The 15,076-nt window shown below is 40.9% G+C and overlaps 1 protein-coding gene across 8 annotated transcripts in view; it reads left to right on the forward strand.

The window, feature by feature from the left end:
* The window catches only part of r3hdm2 (R3H domain containing 2), a 53,973-nt gene that overhangs the window by 15,221 nt on the left and 23,676 nt on the right, over positions 1–15,076 (forward strand). For 5 of the 8 annotated variants that reach the window (XM_080000481.1, XM_080000486.1, XM_080000485.1 and 2 more), the window contains exons 3-8: positions 9,242–9,408; positions 10,414–10,557; positions 10,944–11,160; positions 11,791–11,832; positions 13,405–13,491; positions 13,638–13,761. In XM_080000481.1, coding sequence (XP_079856607.1) covers positions 11,002–11,160; positions 11,791–11,832; positions 13,405–13,491; positions 13,638–13,761 — 412 coding nt within the window. In that variant the 5' untranslated portion in view covers positions 9,242–9,408; positions 10,414–10,557; positions 10,944–11,001. Of the gene's footprint in view, positions 1–1,998; positions 2,055–9,241; positions 9,409–10,413; positions 10,558–10,943; positions 11,161–11,790; positions 11,833–13,404; positions 13,492–13,637; positions 13,762–15,076 lie in introns of all 8 variants that reach the window. The other 3 variants (XM_080000482.1, XM_080000484.1, XM_080000483.1) reach the window with 3 other exon arrangements.

The following is a 15,076-nucleotide window of genomic DNA, read 5'->3' on the forward strand; positions in this document are numbered from 1 at the left end:
AGTGATGATTATATTATATATTTAAATGTATATGGTATATATTTATATAATATTTATTTTTATTTATTTATTACATTATTTATTTATATATTATCTCTTTTTTGTTTACATATTTTTTATTGTATTTTATTTATTCAGTGTTTAACTTAAAGCAATGAGAATGCACTTAAATCTGTAAATTAAGCGTTATTATTATTAAATATATATTGTGATAATTATCGACATAGATCAATATAAAAACTTTTCGGCTAATTTCGGCCATATGTCCAGCCCTACTAGAAACTGTCTAAAAAAAAAAAAAAGTGCACAAATTCTCACCCGTGAGAGCAACCGGTACCAGAGGTGGTGTACATGATGGCGGTGTCTATGTACATGAACCATAGGCCACATACTGTATATTGTAATTGCCTGTGAAGACGTGATGTTGTCATTGTTACATTTGGCAGACATCAACAAATGCTTGCTTTCCGTTTAATTAACTTGTATGGGAATAATGTAGTTGAACTGTGAGCAGTTGCATCTTGTGACACAAGAGACCACCAATGTGCTAAATGATCCTGTTTAGCTCAGAGGTCAGACAATATTATTTCAGAATTTCTGACAAAATAGCATAGTTTACTACAGCATTCCCTCCCCTAAGAGACAGCTTAATCGAAATCCTAAATGTGCTCGTCAAGCTTACAGACTGCTCAATAATACCAACAATACACAAGGTTCCCATGGGTCCTGGATTTTCCGGAATTTGAATTTTTAAAAATCCTATTCAAGACGGGGAACATCAGGGAATTTATGCGTATTTTTGCCAATTTCATGGAATAGAAACTGCAGACATCTTATTAAAAAACTGTTGTTAATATATATGTCTGGCTGATTGAAGGCTAATTGACATATTTGGGCTGTCAAGTTGTTACGTGCAAATGCATATGATTAATCAAAAATGTATTTTTATTTTCTAATAGCATTGATCTCTAAACATCCATCCAGCCTTTTGTAGTTTTTTGGCTAGCAAAAACTAAATCGTATAAATACAATAGGGAAAAATAACATTTGCGCAATATAACATTTCCTTGAGACGTTTTATGAATCGTACCTGAAATAGAATTTAATAGAATCGTGCCCAAAAGGTCCATTACGCAGACAGCTATACTTTCACTGCACCAAACTCTCATGACTGCATGTGACGACGACTCTTGAATTGAGGGTTTTATCACTTGCACCTGCACAAAGTAAATATTTGTTCACTGGACATGCGTTTTGGAGTTCAGTAGTGGAGAAGTCAGGGAATTGATCTTTGTGTTAAGGGTGGGGACCCTGATAAGTGAGAGAAAGTGACTGTACCTCTGGATCAGCTTTGGGCCTTATTTTTGGAGGCTGTTTTTCTTTCTGTCTGAGAACTCAATCTGCTAAGTTCAGGGTACGGCTCCACCAGACCTTATCGTTAGTCACAGCTCCCATCAGGTCGTAGCTGAACACAACGCAGAGCAGACAGTGTGTGAGGGAGTCATCTCCAATCCGCACACTCAAATACACGACGTGTGTGAATGACTCATTCTGATCGCTTTGCTAAAACTTGTGAAGTGTATGCGTGCATGTACACTTGTGTGTATGTGTTTAACTATAAGCCATGTTTGAGCTATTAGTGGAACAGTGCTGCTATGTGTGTTCCCTGTGTTGGTGTTTATTTGTTTTTTTTTTTTGTGAGTACCCAGTGTGTTTGTACATTGGTAAATACACTGAGCTCTATAATTGGGAAAGGGGGGGGGGGGGTGGAGACAGTGAGAGGGGAAAAAAAAAAAAGAAAAGATGGGGGTGTTGAGCGGTATGGCTGCTTTTCTCTTGGTGACAGAGCCTGTTGCCATGGAGCTGTTCCTCCCATTGGCTGAGCCCTAGTCCAATCACTAAACAGCACAGACCGTTTCATCATTGAGAATTTTTTCCTCTCTTCCTGTCTTGCTATCCATCTTTTGCTCCTGTTTTTTTTCCTCTCTCCTCTCTTAGATTCCCCTCAACTGCCCCCCGTTCTTAAACTAAAGGAAGTGAAGAGGTTGCATAAGGTTGGTAATGAGAGTAGAAGCTGCTTTCTAATTTCAGTTTGACTGGGTTTTTTTTTTTTTTTTTTTTTTTTCTTTTGGACCAGCAGCTAAATTTAAACAGGCCGAATCTAAGGATGCAACGGTACACGGTTTGTTACCGAACCGTTTGGTACGCTCCCTACGGTTCAATACGTACACGTGAACCACGGTATTACGTTATCACAGGAGAGGTCCACCGAACAGGTTGGTGCAGTGTACGGGCACAAAGTGCCGTAACTGCTGTTCCCTATTGAATCCACTGTTGGAGCTCCACTGGCCACGTCAGCCGCGCAGGGCTTTTTTTTTTTTTTTTTTTTTCAACTGCATTGTCCTTTTCAATAGAAACACAAGATAAAACTACATAGAAATGTTTTAGTAAAGACTGCAATCAATCAAGGTGTCCAGTGGGAAAATAACCCCCGAGTTTCTTTTTATTACCGACTTCTCTTCAGACACTTGCTTCCACTCGCACCGGATAGTGTCGGCCCGTTCACGAACGATCCGATTCTTTTGAACGGCTTTTTTTTAGGAATAAAGGGAACCGAGTCTCGCTGCCGTTCTTTTTTTTTTTTTTTTTTTTTTTTTTTTTTTTTTTGTCAAGTTTTACAGTTTTATGTTGTGTTGTTTGTTTAAGTTTCCGTCTCCTTCCACCGGAAAATGTTTCCCTCTCCATGCAAGAGAAAGCCTATGCTCCTCCTTCACCGGGAGGTGCCGTGGCTGAAATGGAGCGCACCCACTGTCACTTCAGGTGCACAAAGTGAAGGCACACACGCACTGTTCTGACTGTGAGGTTTCATTTAAATAAGTTATTTTACTATTATTATTTGTGTGAAAAATACTGTTTACACCTGTTCTTCACAAAAATAACCAACTGTAGTACTGTTTTTTTTACATTTTTATTGTGAAACATTTTTATATATATATATATATATATATATATATATATATACATATACACACATATACACACATACACACACACACACACACTCACACACACTTATTTATTATTATTATTATTTTTTTTAACAGAAATGAATTATCCACTATCCTGGACACCACCTGTCCAATGAGATGAACTTATTGGGGGGTGGTAGCTCAGGAGGTAGAGCTGGTCGTCCAGTAATCTAAAGGTTGCTGGTTCGATCTCAGGCTCCTCCTGCTAGCATGCTGTAGTGTCCTTGAGCAAGACACTTAACCCCTAATTGCTCTTGATGGCTGCGTCCGTCGGTATTCGAATAATTGTAAGTCGCTTCACTTAAAACCCTGCCCCCCCCCTCACCCAACAGTCATTCACACAGAGGATTACACTAGTTATTTGTGACAGACTACTATGAAAACATTTTTTACACCTTTTTAACTTTTTATAAAAAAAAAAAGTCTTGAATATAAAGAAACTCAAACCGTACCATTGCATCCCCAGCAGAATCCAGAGTCTTGTCATTGGAACGGTTGTTCTGACCCAGATCTGCCCACTTTATTTAAGAACAGACAAAGCAACTTGAAACCCCCTTCTATTATTTTCATGTTAACCTGATGTTTGAGACTTTTCGTTATCTCGAATAATGCCAAAATCTTTTCGGGGAGACATGATGGCTCAGAGACAGGCATCGTTAAAACCAAAGGGCCGTGCAGCAAACCTTTTGGACAAGCAGCACTTCCCTAGTTGTAGGGCAACATTCTTTTTAAATTGAAAACCAAGTGTCTGACAAGTTGCTCAATAACCAGGATGTTCACTTCATTGCCTTATGGCCTAAGTGTTTTCCACAACAGCTTGCAACTAACTCTTTCAGTCAAGAGGCTAAATTTATGTTTACATGATTGTTACTATTTTATTTTCCATCTCTGTCACTCAGCAGTACACTCTTCCAAGCAATAACACATTGTAAAGCAATTGGTGGGCCTAGTGCCATTAGTCCGTCTAGTGCCATTAGAGTTACTATGCTTTCCCATTACTGCTTATCTCTCAAGGTAAAAGTCTCAGATGGGCTCTGGTGCTGTTATTAACACATTCCCTAGGGCTAGCTTTTGATGGACAGGTTGATGACAAGACATTTCCTGCCACTGTTGGCCCAGCAAACCCCCATTATTGGACATTACAGGGGCTATCAATGGGAGTAAAATAGAGCTGAACATCATTAAGAAGCGGTGCTTTTTCTGGGTTCTGCCGAGGCTTGTATATAAACATGGATCGGTGTGGATTGCGTTCAGGGTCTTGGGATTTATGGCTCGAAAATGAAACAGTAACCTAGTTATAGGGATCACATCTATTTTGTTGTAATATGCAACAAAAGAAACACCATACAAAGTCCTTGTAAAGCAACATTTGAAGAACAACATATTTGAGACACATTTTCATAAAGGATATCGGAAGCCCATGTTGAACACAAACAGATTTTAATGGTAAAGCAACTCTTTGCCTTTCTCTCACCCATGTCTCTTTATCTCTTCCTCGCCCACATTCCAGCACTCCTACCCTCATGAATAATGCAGGCAGGATCAGGATCCCCTCTTTCTCTACTGCCACTCATTCATTATGGATAAGGGGACTGGCTTTGACTTGGACAACACCCCTCTCTCTCCGTCTCCCAGCCTCTCTACGGTTCCATTTTTGTCTCATTTGTATCGCCTTCTGTCTTCTCCCCCTCACATGCTCTCGTTTTCCTGCTGGGAGAATGACATATTGCCTAGAACAAGGGTTCTAAACTTGAGGTGCCAGACCCCATATGGGGTTGCTAGAGATCGCAGGAGGGTCACAAGTTGTTGTGCGGTTTGAGGAATATGTTTCCCGGTAATTATTGGTTCAAAAATCTGTATGATTGTCTTTTGAAAAATAAATAGTAAATTTATTTACAGTTACACGACAAAGAGATAGTATTGGGGTGTAACTACAGTAATAGAGGGAGAGAGAGAGTGGAGGAATAATGTGTAACTTAGGAAAGAGAGGAAGAGGGAGACACATAGGTGTAACTAAGGAACAAGAGAGAGAGTTGAACTTGGAAATCGAGCGACAGAAAAAGGTAGCTCGGGCTGGGAGGGAGGGAGAGAATGAGTCAGAGCTCATCCCACCGGACTGAGTGGGCTGGCTGAGTGGAGGAGGATGGCGTCAGCAGTAGGCCTGACAATCAAGAGGACCTGTTAAAAGAGAAAGAAAGAAGGAAAAGGGAGGAAAAAACCATAACATTTTATGGTGGGTGGATAAAGAAAGATATTGACAGGAGGGTTCAAGGTGGAGGGGGTGGGAGACTGACAGGGGTATCCTCACTCAATGGAGAGATGCGGAGCAGAGGGGGTGTTGAGATATAGACGGATCACGTAACTGGAAAAGGAAAGGAACCCCTTCTTCCGCCGCGATCACTGGTGACGACACTGCACTCATTCCAAGGTTTACAGTTGTCTGTCTGGAGGAGGAAAGATTTTCTCAATTAATATCACAGAGCAGATTGATGAAAGTGTGTGTGTGTGTGTGTGTGTGTGTGTGTGTGTGTGTGTGTGTGTGTGTGTGTGTGTGTGTGTGTGTGTGTGTGTGTGTGTGTGTGTGTGTGTGTGTGTGTGTGTGTGTGTGTGTGTCTTCCCCTTCCCTCACACTCTGTCAGCCTGTCTCCATGTGGGACATCGTACAGTGCAGCCAAGGCAAAGGGGGAATCCTCTATGACGTTTACACAGACAATATACACACCACAGCCAATGCTAATATAATACACATACACACTAGCCTCCACTGTAAAAACATAGCCTTGCTGCCTCTCTCCTACGTCAGAGGAGGTGCTAGTCTGAATACAGAGCAGCTGAATTGGGTCGGACCGTCTCCCTACTCCGGCATGTGTATTTGTTGGTGCACACTGTTCACTGTTTCCATTCAGCTCCTGCAGAGGGAAATGTTTATGGGTAGATTAACTACTTTGAATGACCACCATTTCAGATGTGATTCTTTAGAATATACTAATGTAGACATTGCACGATATGCACCCACAGCCTAATGTACAGTTGTAGTGTTGCAGATGGCCCTAGAGTGCATTGGCAACTCGACCCCCCCCCCCGCATATATGTCAGGTAAAAAAATTCCCTGGCTTTGAATTATTAGAGAATGGCAAGCATAATTAAGCAGCTTGTACTGAGAGAGCAGTGAGTGTATGTTTTTGCAATTGTGTTTTCTGGATCAATAGCATTGTGGTGATGCTTACTGTCAGAGAGAACAGAACACAAGGAGGAACACAATGGTTATACTATTGTGGAACATACTGGTATGTTCTATACTATACACTATGACTGGGTTAAAAAAAAATGGTACTCCGATACAATTAAACTATATTGTTTGAATCAATGAAAATTGTTACATCGATACTTTGTTAGGAAGTTATGCAACCATTTTAAAATTTAAATTAAATATCACTGGAGTCAAAAAATATTAGAAATATTTAATTTCTGTATTTTGATATTTTTTTGAAATGCATGGTGGTATACAAAAAAAAATTGGCATCGTCATTGAATTTAATCAATATTGAATGAAATTGTGACGCTTTGTATCAAAATCAAATCAACAGGGCGTTCTGAACTGCCTCACTTGGCTGACTCTGGAGTGGTAACCTGACACAGTGGGCAGTGAGTGACCTGTGCCTCTCAGCTGGTGGCCTGTCACCAGGACAGCCATATAAGAGTCATCTGAAGTGGGTCACGGCATCCCGCACTGTATTATGAAAGCTGATGAGCACCATTGTGAACGATACGTGTTGCAAGGTGTGTTCAGGTTCTGGAGATTTCTTTGTTCTATTAGGCTCATATTGGTAGTGATCCGGTAGATGCTGTTTTTTTTTTACGTGCCAAAGTGAAGGGATACATTGATATTGCTTTCTCACTGCCATTATCTAGCCCAAATATTTTAATAACGCTTATTGGCCAATCCTAGTACCATTGTATTATCTATTTTTCTTCAAATGATCTTCCTATTTCAGCCATTGTGTGTGTGCCTTCAAAGTGTTTTATGAAGAATAGACACTACCATCCCATTTTGTTGGTATTACATAAGCTGAGACTAGATTTGCAGATCATTTTTCTACCTGGGGAGAGGGGACACTGCAACATATATAGCGGTGCATAAGGTATTGCATAGGTGCATGTGACGCAAGTTTCTGAAGAATTCTTGTTAATTGGTAAAAATAAATGGCTTTTTATTATTTACTTCCGGAAACCTTGCTGCCCAACATAACACCTCCCACTCTACCACTCTATAGGTGCCACAGTTATGTATGCATCATTATTGAAGATTCGGTTAGAAGATTTGTGCACTTTTTTTTTTTGTTTGTTTGTTTTTTTCCTGTTAACCCCTTTTTTCACCCCCCCCCATCTCACAAGGCTCACAGTAATCCACATATTTATTTTTTATATCATCCTCCCTGCCCTTCTCACTGGTGCTCGCTCGACGCAAATGGCAGCAGCTGAGAATGACGTTATCGTTTCCTAGGCAACCCCCGGTCCCTGTGGGAGAGGGGGGAGGAAAGTGCAGAGGGAGGGTGAGCGAGGGGTAGGGGTGGAGGAGGAGAGAATAGGAAATGTTGGTTCATTCATAAGTGCCATTCTTGGCTTTCATTCTGTGTGTGTATGTGTAGGGGTGTGTGTGTGTGTGTGTGTGTGTGTGTACGCTGCCACTTTTCTGTCATATTGCAGAGAATGTGACACTCAAATGTGGGGTTTGCGCGACAGAAGACACATTTGCCTATTTGTCTTAAAGTGTATTGTACTCTTTGCAGGCTTGGTTATAAGAGAGAAGGTGAGTGTGAAGTGAGTAGTGCATAAAAAAGGAGCAAAATCCCCCTCATCAATTAAAGCGAGAGGGTTGCTTCAAAGACTGCGTGTGTGACGATGGGCTCGCCTGCTTCTGTTCAGTGCTGCTGTGTAACTGTGTGCTTGTGTAACTGTCTGCAGAGCGGGGCGAGGTTGTGGTTGTGTGGGTGTCCTGGTCATTGATGCAGTGTGATGGTGCTGCTGATGCTGATGACGCCCTTGCTGTTGCATTGCCGGGGTCTTCCCCACGCTGGGATTCCCTGCCAATCTCTGCTTGTCTTATCTATCCTGCAGCACGACGCGCTGGATCGCTGTCAGCGGGGACATATACGTGCTGCCTCCACAGACTTGGAACTATCGCCATCTTGCACAATATAAATGGTGCACACATGCATGTATGGTGTTATTTTTTTTTTTTCTTTTTTTTCTTTTTTCTCCCCCACCATATTTTATTGTCTTTGTCAACCCTACAACAAGTTAGGGCTGGGTGTTTTATCAATAGACTAAATATTCTCTGGGATGTTGGTTATCTTAATATTGTGATACAGTTAAATGTTGTTTTTAAGGCTGCATTACAGTTCTAATTAAGCCTCTACCTGCTTGGTCATGATATCCAGATGATTGTTTCTCACGCGACATGTGATGACACACTTCTGTGTGTGTGTGTGTGTGTGTGTGTGTGCGTGTGCGTGCACGTGTGCGTGCGCTCTCTGCGTGGCACACAATCGCATCTCCGGAGACACAAAGGTGCTTGTGGTTCCCTCATGTGTCTTGATACCAGAACGGCTTGTTTAATGATGTCAAAGCTGCAGAGTGCATGAGAGAAGATATAAGTTGTTGATGATGATTGCTGTAATTAACAGGGCTGCTGTTCAAGACTAGGGTGGAGGCGGAACTCAAGCTGTGATTGGAGAAAGGGAAATTAAAAAGAAAGTCAGATGTGATTAGAGAACACAGGATGCCAGGTCTGAGGGTTGGAATGAGCAAAGTAAGAAAGTCTTTTTAATTTATTGTATTATTTTTTTGTTCTCAAAATTCAAATCATTTAGACAAATATTTTGTTGAATAGCTTGTCTTAATGGTATTGAGCCTTGTTCATGTTGTTTATTATAATCCGGAAAGCATGAATAAATGCTGTTGGGAACAGTTTTAACATAAGAAGGTCAAAGATACGATACCTAATGAAACATTTTGTTTTGATTTGTGCAATGTTTTTTCCCTTTTTTATTCCACAAAATGCACTGTTGTTTATTTTTGCTCTAGCCGTAGTCCTCTCTGCCTGTCGGCTTTGAGCTTGCAGCAGCAGCAGCAGCAGCAGCAGCGATGAGTCACTCGATGTGTGAAAAATGACGTCATTTGTGTCTTCCTCCTCTCCTTTCTGTCTTCAGGACTCCTTATTGCAACGCACACCATGCTGCTGCACTGAGACGGAGGAACAGAAGCGAGCGGGTCCAGAGGAACGTTGAGGTGGTGGCTGCTCGGTTGGTGTCTCCCTCCCCCTTCTTCTTTTAGTCTGGCTGGCTAGCTGCTGCCCCTTCAGTTCCACCTGATCGCTGTAAATATGCCTATACTACTTTTTGGAGGTTTTTCTAGTTTAATTGTTCTTTAATGATGTATGTAGAAATGATATTTCAACGCCACATTTATCATCATATAGTTATTGTGTTTCGTTTGATATGTGAAATGAATTATCTTTGAAAGTAGAAATAACTTTTCCTTCCTGTGACAGTAGTGATTGCATGATTTTCACCAGGGATTTAAACGTCAATATTAATAGTTAATTTTCCATTCCCAAACTTAAGAATGCCACAGCCCAATTTTAAATCTGAAAATCTTCTGTGGCCGAACCTAAACCTAAAGTATTTCCCTATATATTTTTTATTTTGTAAACAGAACAACTCTATGTGAACTTGGCCCTACGGCAATTCAGTGAAAATGAATTAAGAGAGTGATGCTGTGTCTCTCCATGCACGGTGCTTGTTTAGATAGATCTAAAATAAAAACACAATGTTTTTATTCTAGACACAATGTTTTTATTTTAGAGATTTTTCATGAACTAACATTTTAAGTCTAACTAACATTTGTCCTTCATTACTTTTTACAACTGACAGTTTGTATGAACCGGACGTTATCTAGAGAGAGAGAGAGAGAGAGAGAGAGAGAGAGAGAGAGAGAGAGAGAGAGAGAGAGAGAGAGAGAGAGAGAGAGAGAGAGAGAGAGAGAGAGAGAGAGAGAGAGAGAGAGAGAGAGAGAGAGAGAGAGAGAGAGAGAGAGAGAGAGAGAGAGAGAGAGAGAGAGAGAGAGAGCCTTCAATTGGACAATTTAATTCTACAAACTGAACCAATAAATATGGCACCGCGAATGGAAAAATGTCAAAAGCATGTGTAAAGAGCACCGCACACAAGCCTAGGCGGCCATGTTGTTTGTTAACTTAAAAAGCTTTTATGTAGAGGGCAAAACATTTCTGAAACCAAGATGTATTGCCCCTCATGGGTGTTTTCATACTGATGAAGCTGATGTGTATACACTCGTTCCAATTGCAACCTGTCTTGTGTCCCAGCCCTGAGGCTCCAGTTAAGACTCACTATGGACTGCCCTGCCCAGCCCGCTACACCACTTTAGTGGGATTCCTCTGGTCCTGCTTGTTTCCAAGTCTCACTGCACTCATAGACCAGAGTCGACACAGACCTGATACCGACCACAGGTAGATGATATAGAACTACTAACAGGCACTAAAAAAGGGTCTCTGCGGGTCCTCAAAAAGTCCATCCTTTGCGGCCTGATTGACTGGTTGTTCAACAGTGCGGTATACTTCACCGTCTGTTCAGATATCTATTCTAACTCAACGATACTTTATTGAAGGATGAGTGATTGAGAGGATTTGTCCAAAAATCTTGTCTTTCAATTCCATTTGACAATAATTTGACTTTAAAGGTCTTAAAAGTTTTAACTCTCTGATGCCTGCAGACACCCTGGTAACGCACCCCCCCGGCTTTCCTCTCTGTTGTTACAGCCATTTCTGCAGCCTTCATTTTTTTCCGTTTGAGCTTTTTGATCGACAGTCTGCCATTTCCTTGCTTTTTCCCCAAGCCTCTCCTGGGTCCTCCAACCCCCCTCCCCCTCCCACCCTCTCCCCTCCCCTAAGAAGATGTCGGTGAGCCTGGCGGCGGACATCCAGCAGGAGGGAGAGAGTGGGCTGCTCAACGAGCCCTGCAGCCGGGGCAAGGCCTCTCCGCAGCCCCAGGGCACCAAGGAGGGGAGCGGAGAGGCCCTGGAGCCCGATGAAAGTTCCCCACAGGACGCACAGGTGAGCAAGCCAGCCGTACTGCTTGAACTATTTGAAGAGGAGACTAAAAGTATTAAGTGCATTATGCTTTTAGGGTTTTCCTCTTCATTTCATTTTTGCAATGCCAGCACGTTTCTTCACGTTATTGTGAGTAATTATTCAGTTGGCTGCCACAGTGAGCGTAAACGCCCTGTGCATTCATCTCTAACCCCTCTTTAATCTCCCGTAGCGAGATATGTATCACAAAACACAAATGTAAATGGTTCTACACGTCTATTCAGGCGTTTAAAAGATAAGAAACATGAAAAACACATATTTGCTCCATTTATTTGCAAAGTAGTTCACACAATACAAGTATTAGTATTTATTTGTGGATGGAGAGAAACATTTATGGCTCTGTTTTTGCATGAAAAAAAAGAATACGAATTTATTGATTGCGGTATTTTTTTATTTAATCTTCTTCCATTTTTATTTCTTTTATTGTCTGTCAATTGTGACAAAGAATTACTTCCATAGAGTATCCCTTTAAATGTATATATATTTTTTTTATATATTTTTTTGTGTAGCTATTTAAGAATGTCCTACATAAAAACAAATTGTAAAACTTATCATGACAAGTAGGGTCTAAACTTTTTCCCCTCCCATTTACAGAGACGAGCTCCGAACCACAGCCATGGTAGGAAAAGGGCCAAGGTAATTAATCACTATTTGAAATCCTGGTTGATATTTCACTAAGCAAGCAAAATTAATATGTACAATTCATTAAACGTCAACTTCAGGCTAATAGGTCAGACTCCCCTCTGATAATCTGGCTGCTACAGTAGGTTACTGAGGCGAGTATATATGATAATATTTTAGGATGAACTTTAAGTCAAACTTCCGTCTCGGTGCCATGCAAACACATGTATGGTGAAAAAAGAGCAAGCTTGTGGCTACTCTAAAAGTCGCACTTGTGGTGTTAGCAGCCGGGGGAATTACAGTTTTCTGAGTTTCCCTTCAACACAGAATTTCCTGCTTTGGAGCTTGGAGATCTGCTGCGCAGCAGCAGGAAACAGAGCAAATTAAATGCATCTGCAATAAAAACAGTTTTATTTGCTTTGTTTGGAGAAAAAATCACTCTGATCTAGCTGCCGAGCTGCTCTTACTTATTACTTTCTTATTGTGACGAATTAGGAGCATAATTTTTGTTATTACTCAGCCAATCTGTGTTTTATTGGTGAAGGTATAAAAAGGATTTGTTCAATATGATCCCTCTTGGAGTATTCAGTGCTCCATGTCAGGCTCTGTTCTTGCTTTGGAGGAAGACAAGGGGAAATAAAAATAAGGTACTATATTTAGGGTAGATGACATAAGCTTGCACATACACACAAGCACATACAGAATGTACAGTATACACTCCTTGGCTCTGATGGATGTGCGAGCAGCAACACCTCCCTTTCCCTCGCCTCGTTTGTACTGTTTGGATCTCTCCATCCACCAAAAGTGCTGGATTGCTGACCGTCAAGTTATGCGGGAAAACTCAGCTTGTCACAGTCCTAATTCTTCCCTCTGGCGTTGAGTCTCACATCTGCCCAGGGACAGCGCCCTAATCAGCTATTTTGTAATTCTGCGTTCCTCTCAGCTTCTCCTGCCTTCCTCATGGAGCTCTTCTATCCTCTGTTATTCATGGTTTATATAACCATTACACCCTCTAGAGGGATTTACAGTTCCTTAGCACTTAAGTATGGGATTAGAAACACAGTGTAACATGACTTTATATGGGAATGGGCAACTTTTTGATGAAGTGTTAACCTATGTTAACACTTCTGTTATGAATGTTATGGATATAATTGTTGTTAGTGTGATATGCGATTAGATATCGTCTGGGATTTTGGTTATCACATCATTGTGATATAGTTAATTGTTGTCTTTAAGACTGCATTACAGTAAAGTAATGCATTTTTTTTTTACTTTGTAGACTGTTCTAGCTGTTTTAATCAATGCCACTACCTGCTTGGTCATAATATCCACAGCACAAATGTTCGCATTGTACACACATTACACATTGTTTCTCGGATATTTCTTGTGTGTAAATATCTTATGAAAGCACCAATAGTCATCCCCAAAATATTGTCAAATTGACTTGACACAACTAGAAGTAGTACTTTTTTAATACGTTTACTGTGTTTTAATGATTATATTTGTTTTCCATTTTGTGTTATAAACTGTCCAATACTAGGAGATGAAGCGAGTGCTTCATGGACACTGTAATTGATTGTGTTTCAGTCTAATGCCAAGCTGAAGCTGGTACGGAGCCTGGCGGTATGTGAGGAGTCTTCAGGTCCATTCTCAAATGATGGACCTCCAGAATCGGTACAACTACTTCATTCATATTTCGACCCAACACAATAGCCTGGTGATCATGTTGTAATGTGGAGGATTTTCACTGCTTGATGATAAACATTTACTTAATTACATTTAATTACCTTAAATTACCATATTGGGTGACGCTTTTCTAGGATATTATTCAACTTCACATCAGCTGTCCATCAGACAAGGAGGAGGAAAAGTCATCCAAGGATGAGTATGAGAATGAAGAGAAAGAAAAGAAGGACAGAACTCCTCGCAAGATGCTTTCTCGTGGTAAGGCCGCCATCAAGGCAACACCGGCTGTATGGAGTTTTGAGGTTCTGCTTATAAGCCAAACCTTGTTAACCTTGTTATGCTCCCTTTTACACAAGTTCATATATGGTCTCTGAGGTCCCCAAAACTTGGAAGTTTATTGCTGAAAATACCACTCAGATTATGCATTCTTGCCTTTATAAAATGCCTCTATAACCCTCTTGTTCCAAAACGGGCTGTTTTTTGTGGCAGGAGCCACCCTCATGGGGCCCCGAGTTCTGTGAGCCAATGAGGTTGAAGCACAAGTTCTAGGTTCTGTGAGCCAATGGCACTGGAGCATGGCCTCTGGGTTTCATTCTATTTACTCTGTAACTTTCACTGATTTCACCCTATCAGTCCACCAAAATCTGCTCCTGAACGAATTTGAGGCAAGAGATAAACAATCCAGTTGCTGAATCTTCACTCAGATTCACACTTTTGTGGCCATGCTCCAAGCTTGTGGGAGACACGGACACTGACCCTGCAACGCACCGGGACTCTCAGACGTGGGGATTTTTTGTTTCATGTAAATGTCGGAAAATAAATTATATTATTATATTATAAATATTGTAATATTTTGATATAGCTAAATGTTGTTTTAAGGGTACATACTACATACATTATAGTATAGTAATTAAGAATGGTAATTTATTCTTAGACTGTTCTAGCAGTTCTAATCAATGCCTCTACCTGGTCATGAAGTCGTCATTGCCAATGACTGTTTCTTAAATATTTCTTGTGTATAATGTCTTATGAAGGCACCAATAGCCATCACCAAAAATATTGTCTAATCATCAATATGAAGATATTTGTTTATTCTGATATTTTATGTTGCCAATATAGGCCAGGCCTACCTGAAAGTACTGATACATATTCGGTGGTCATGCATTTTTTCATGGCCGCAAATGTCATTCTTAAATGGTTGTTTTGATTAGGGATTGGGGGGGGCGAAGGGGGGGGGGGGTGAAACTTAATTGCACAGATAACAACATTTTTGATATTATTATTAAATACTTAGAAAGAAATGGGATTTCTGCTCTTGGTTTTCAATCCCTTCTTTCTGTCCCTCTCGACTGAGACCTTCAGGACTGTCTACTTTAGCAGAAATGTGTGTGTGTGTGTGTGTGTGTGTGTGTGTGTGTGTGTGTGTGTGTGTGTGTGTGTGTGTGTGTGTGTGTGTGTGTGTGTGTGTGTGTGTGTGTGTGTGTGTGTGTGTGTGCGCGCGCATACAACTACCCGGGAAGTAGTCAGTCTGTCCCCTTCCATGTGTACCTTCTAAGATGTCATGACGTGTGTA

Source organism: Zeus faber, assembly GCF_960531495.2.
Source record: "Zeus faber genome assembly, chromosome: 5".
NCBI classification, from domain to species: domain Eukaryota; kingdom Metazoa; phylum Chordata; class Actinopteri; order Zeiformes; family Zeidae; genus Zeus; species Zeus faber.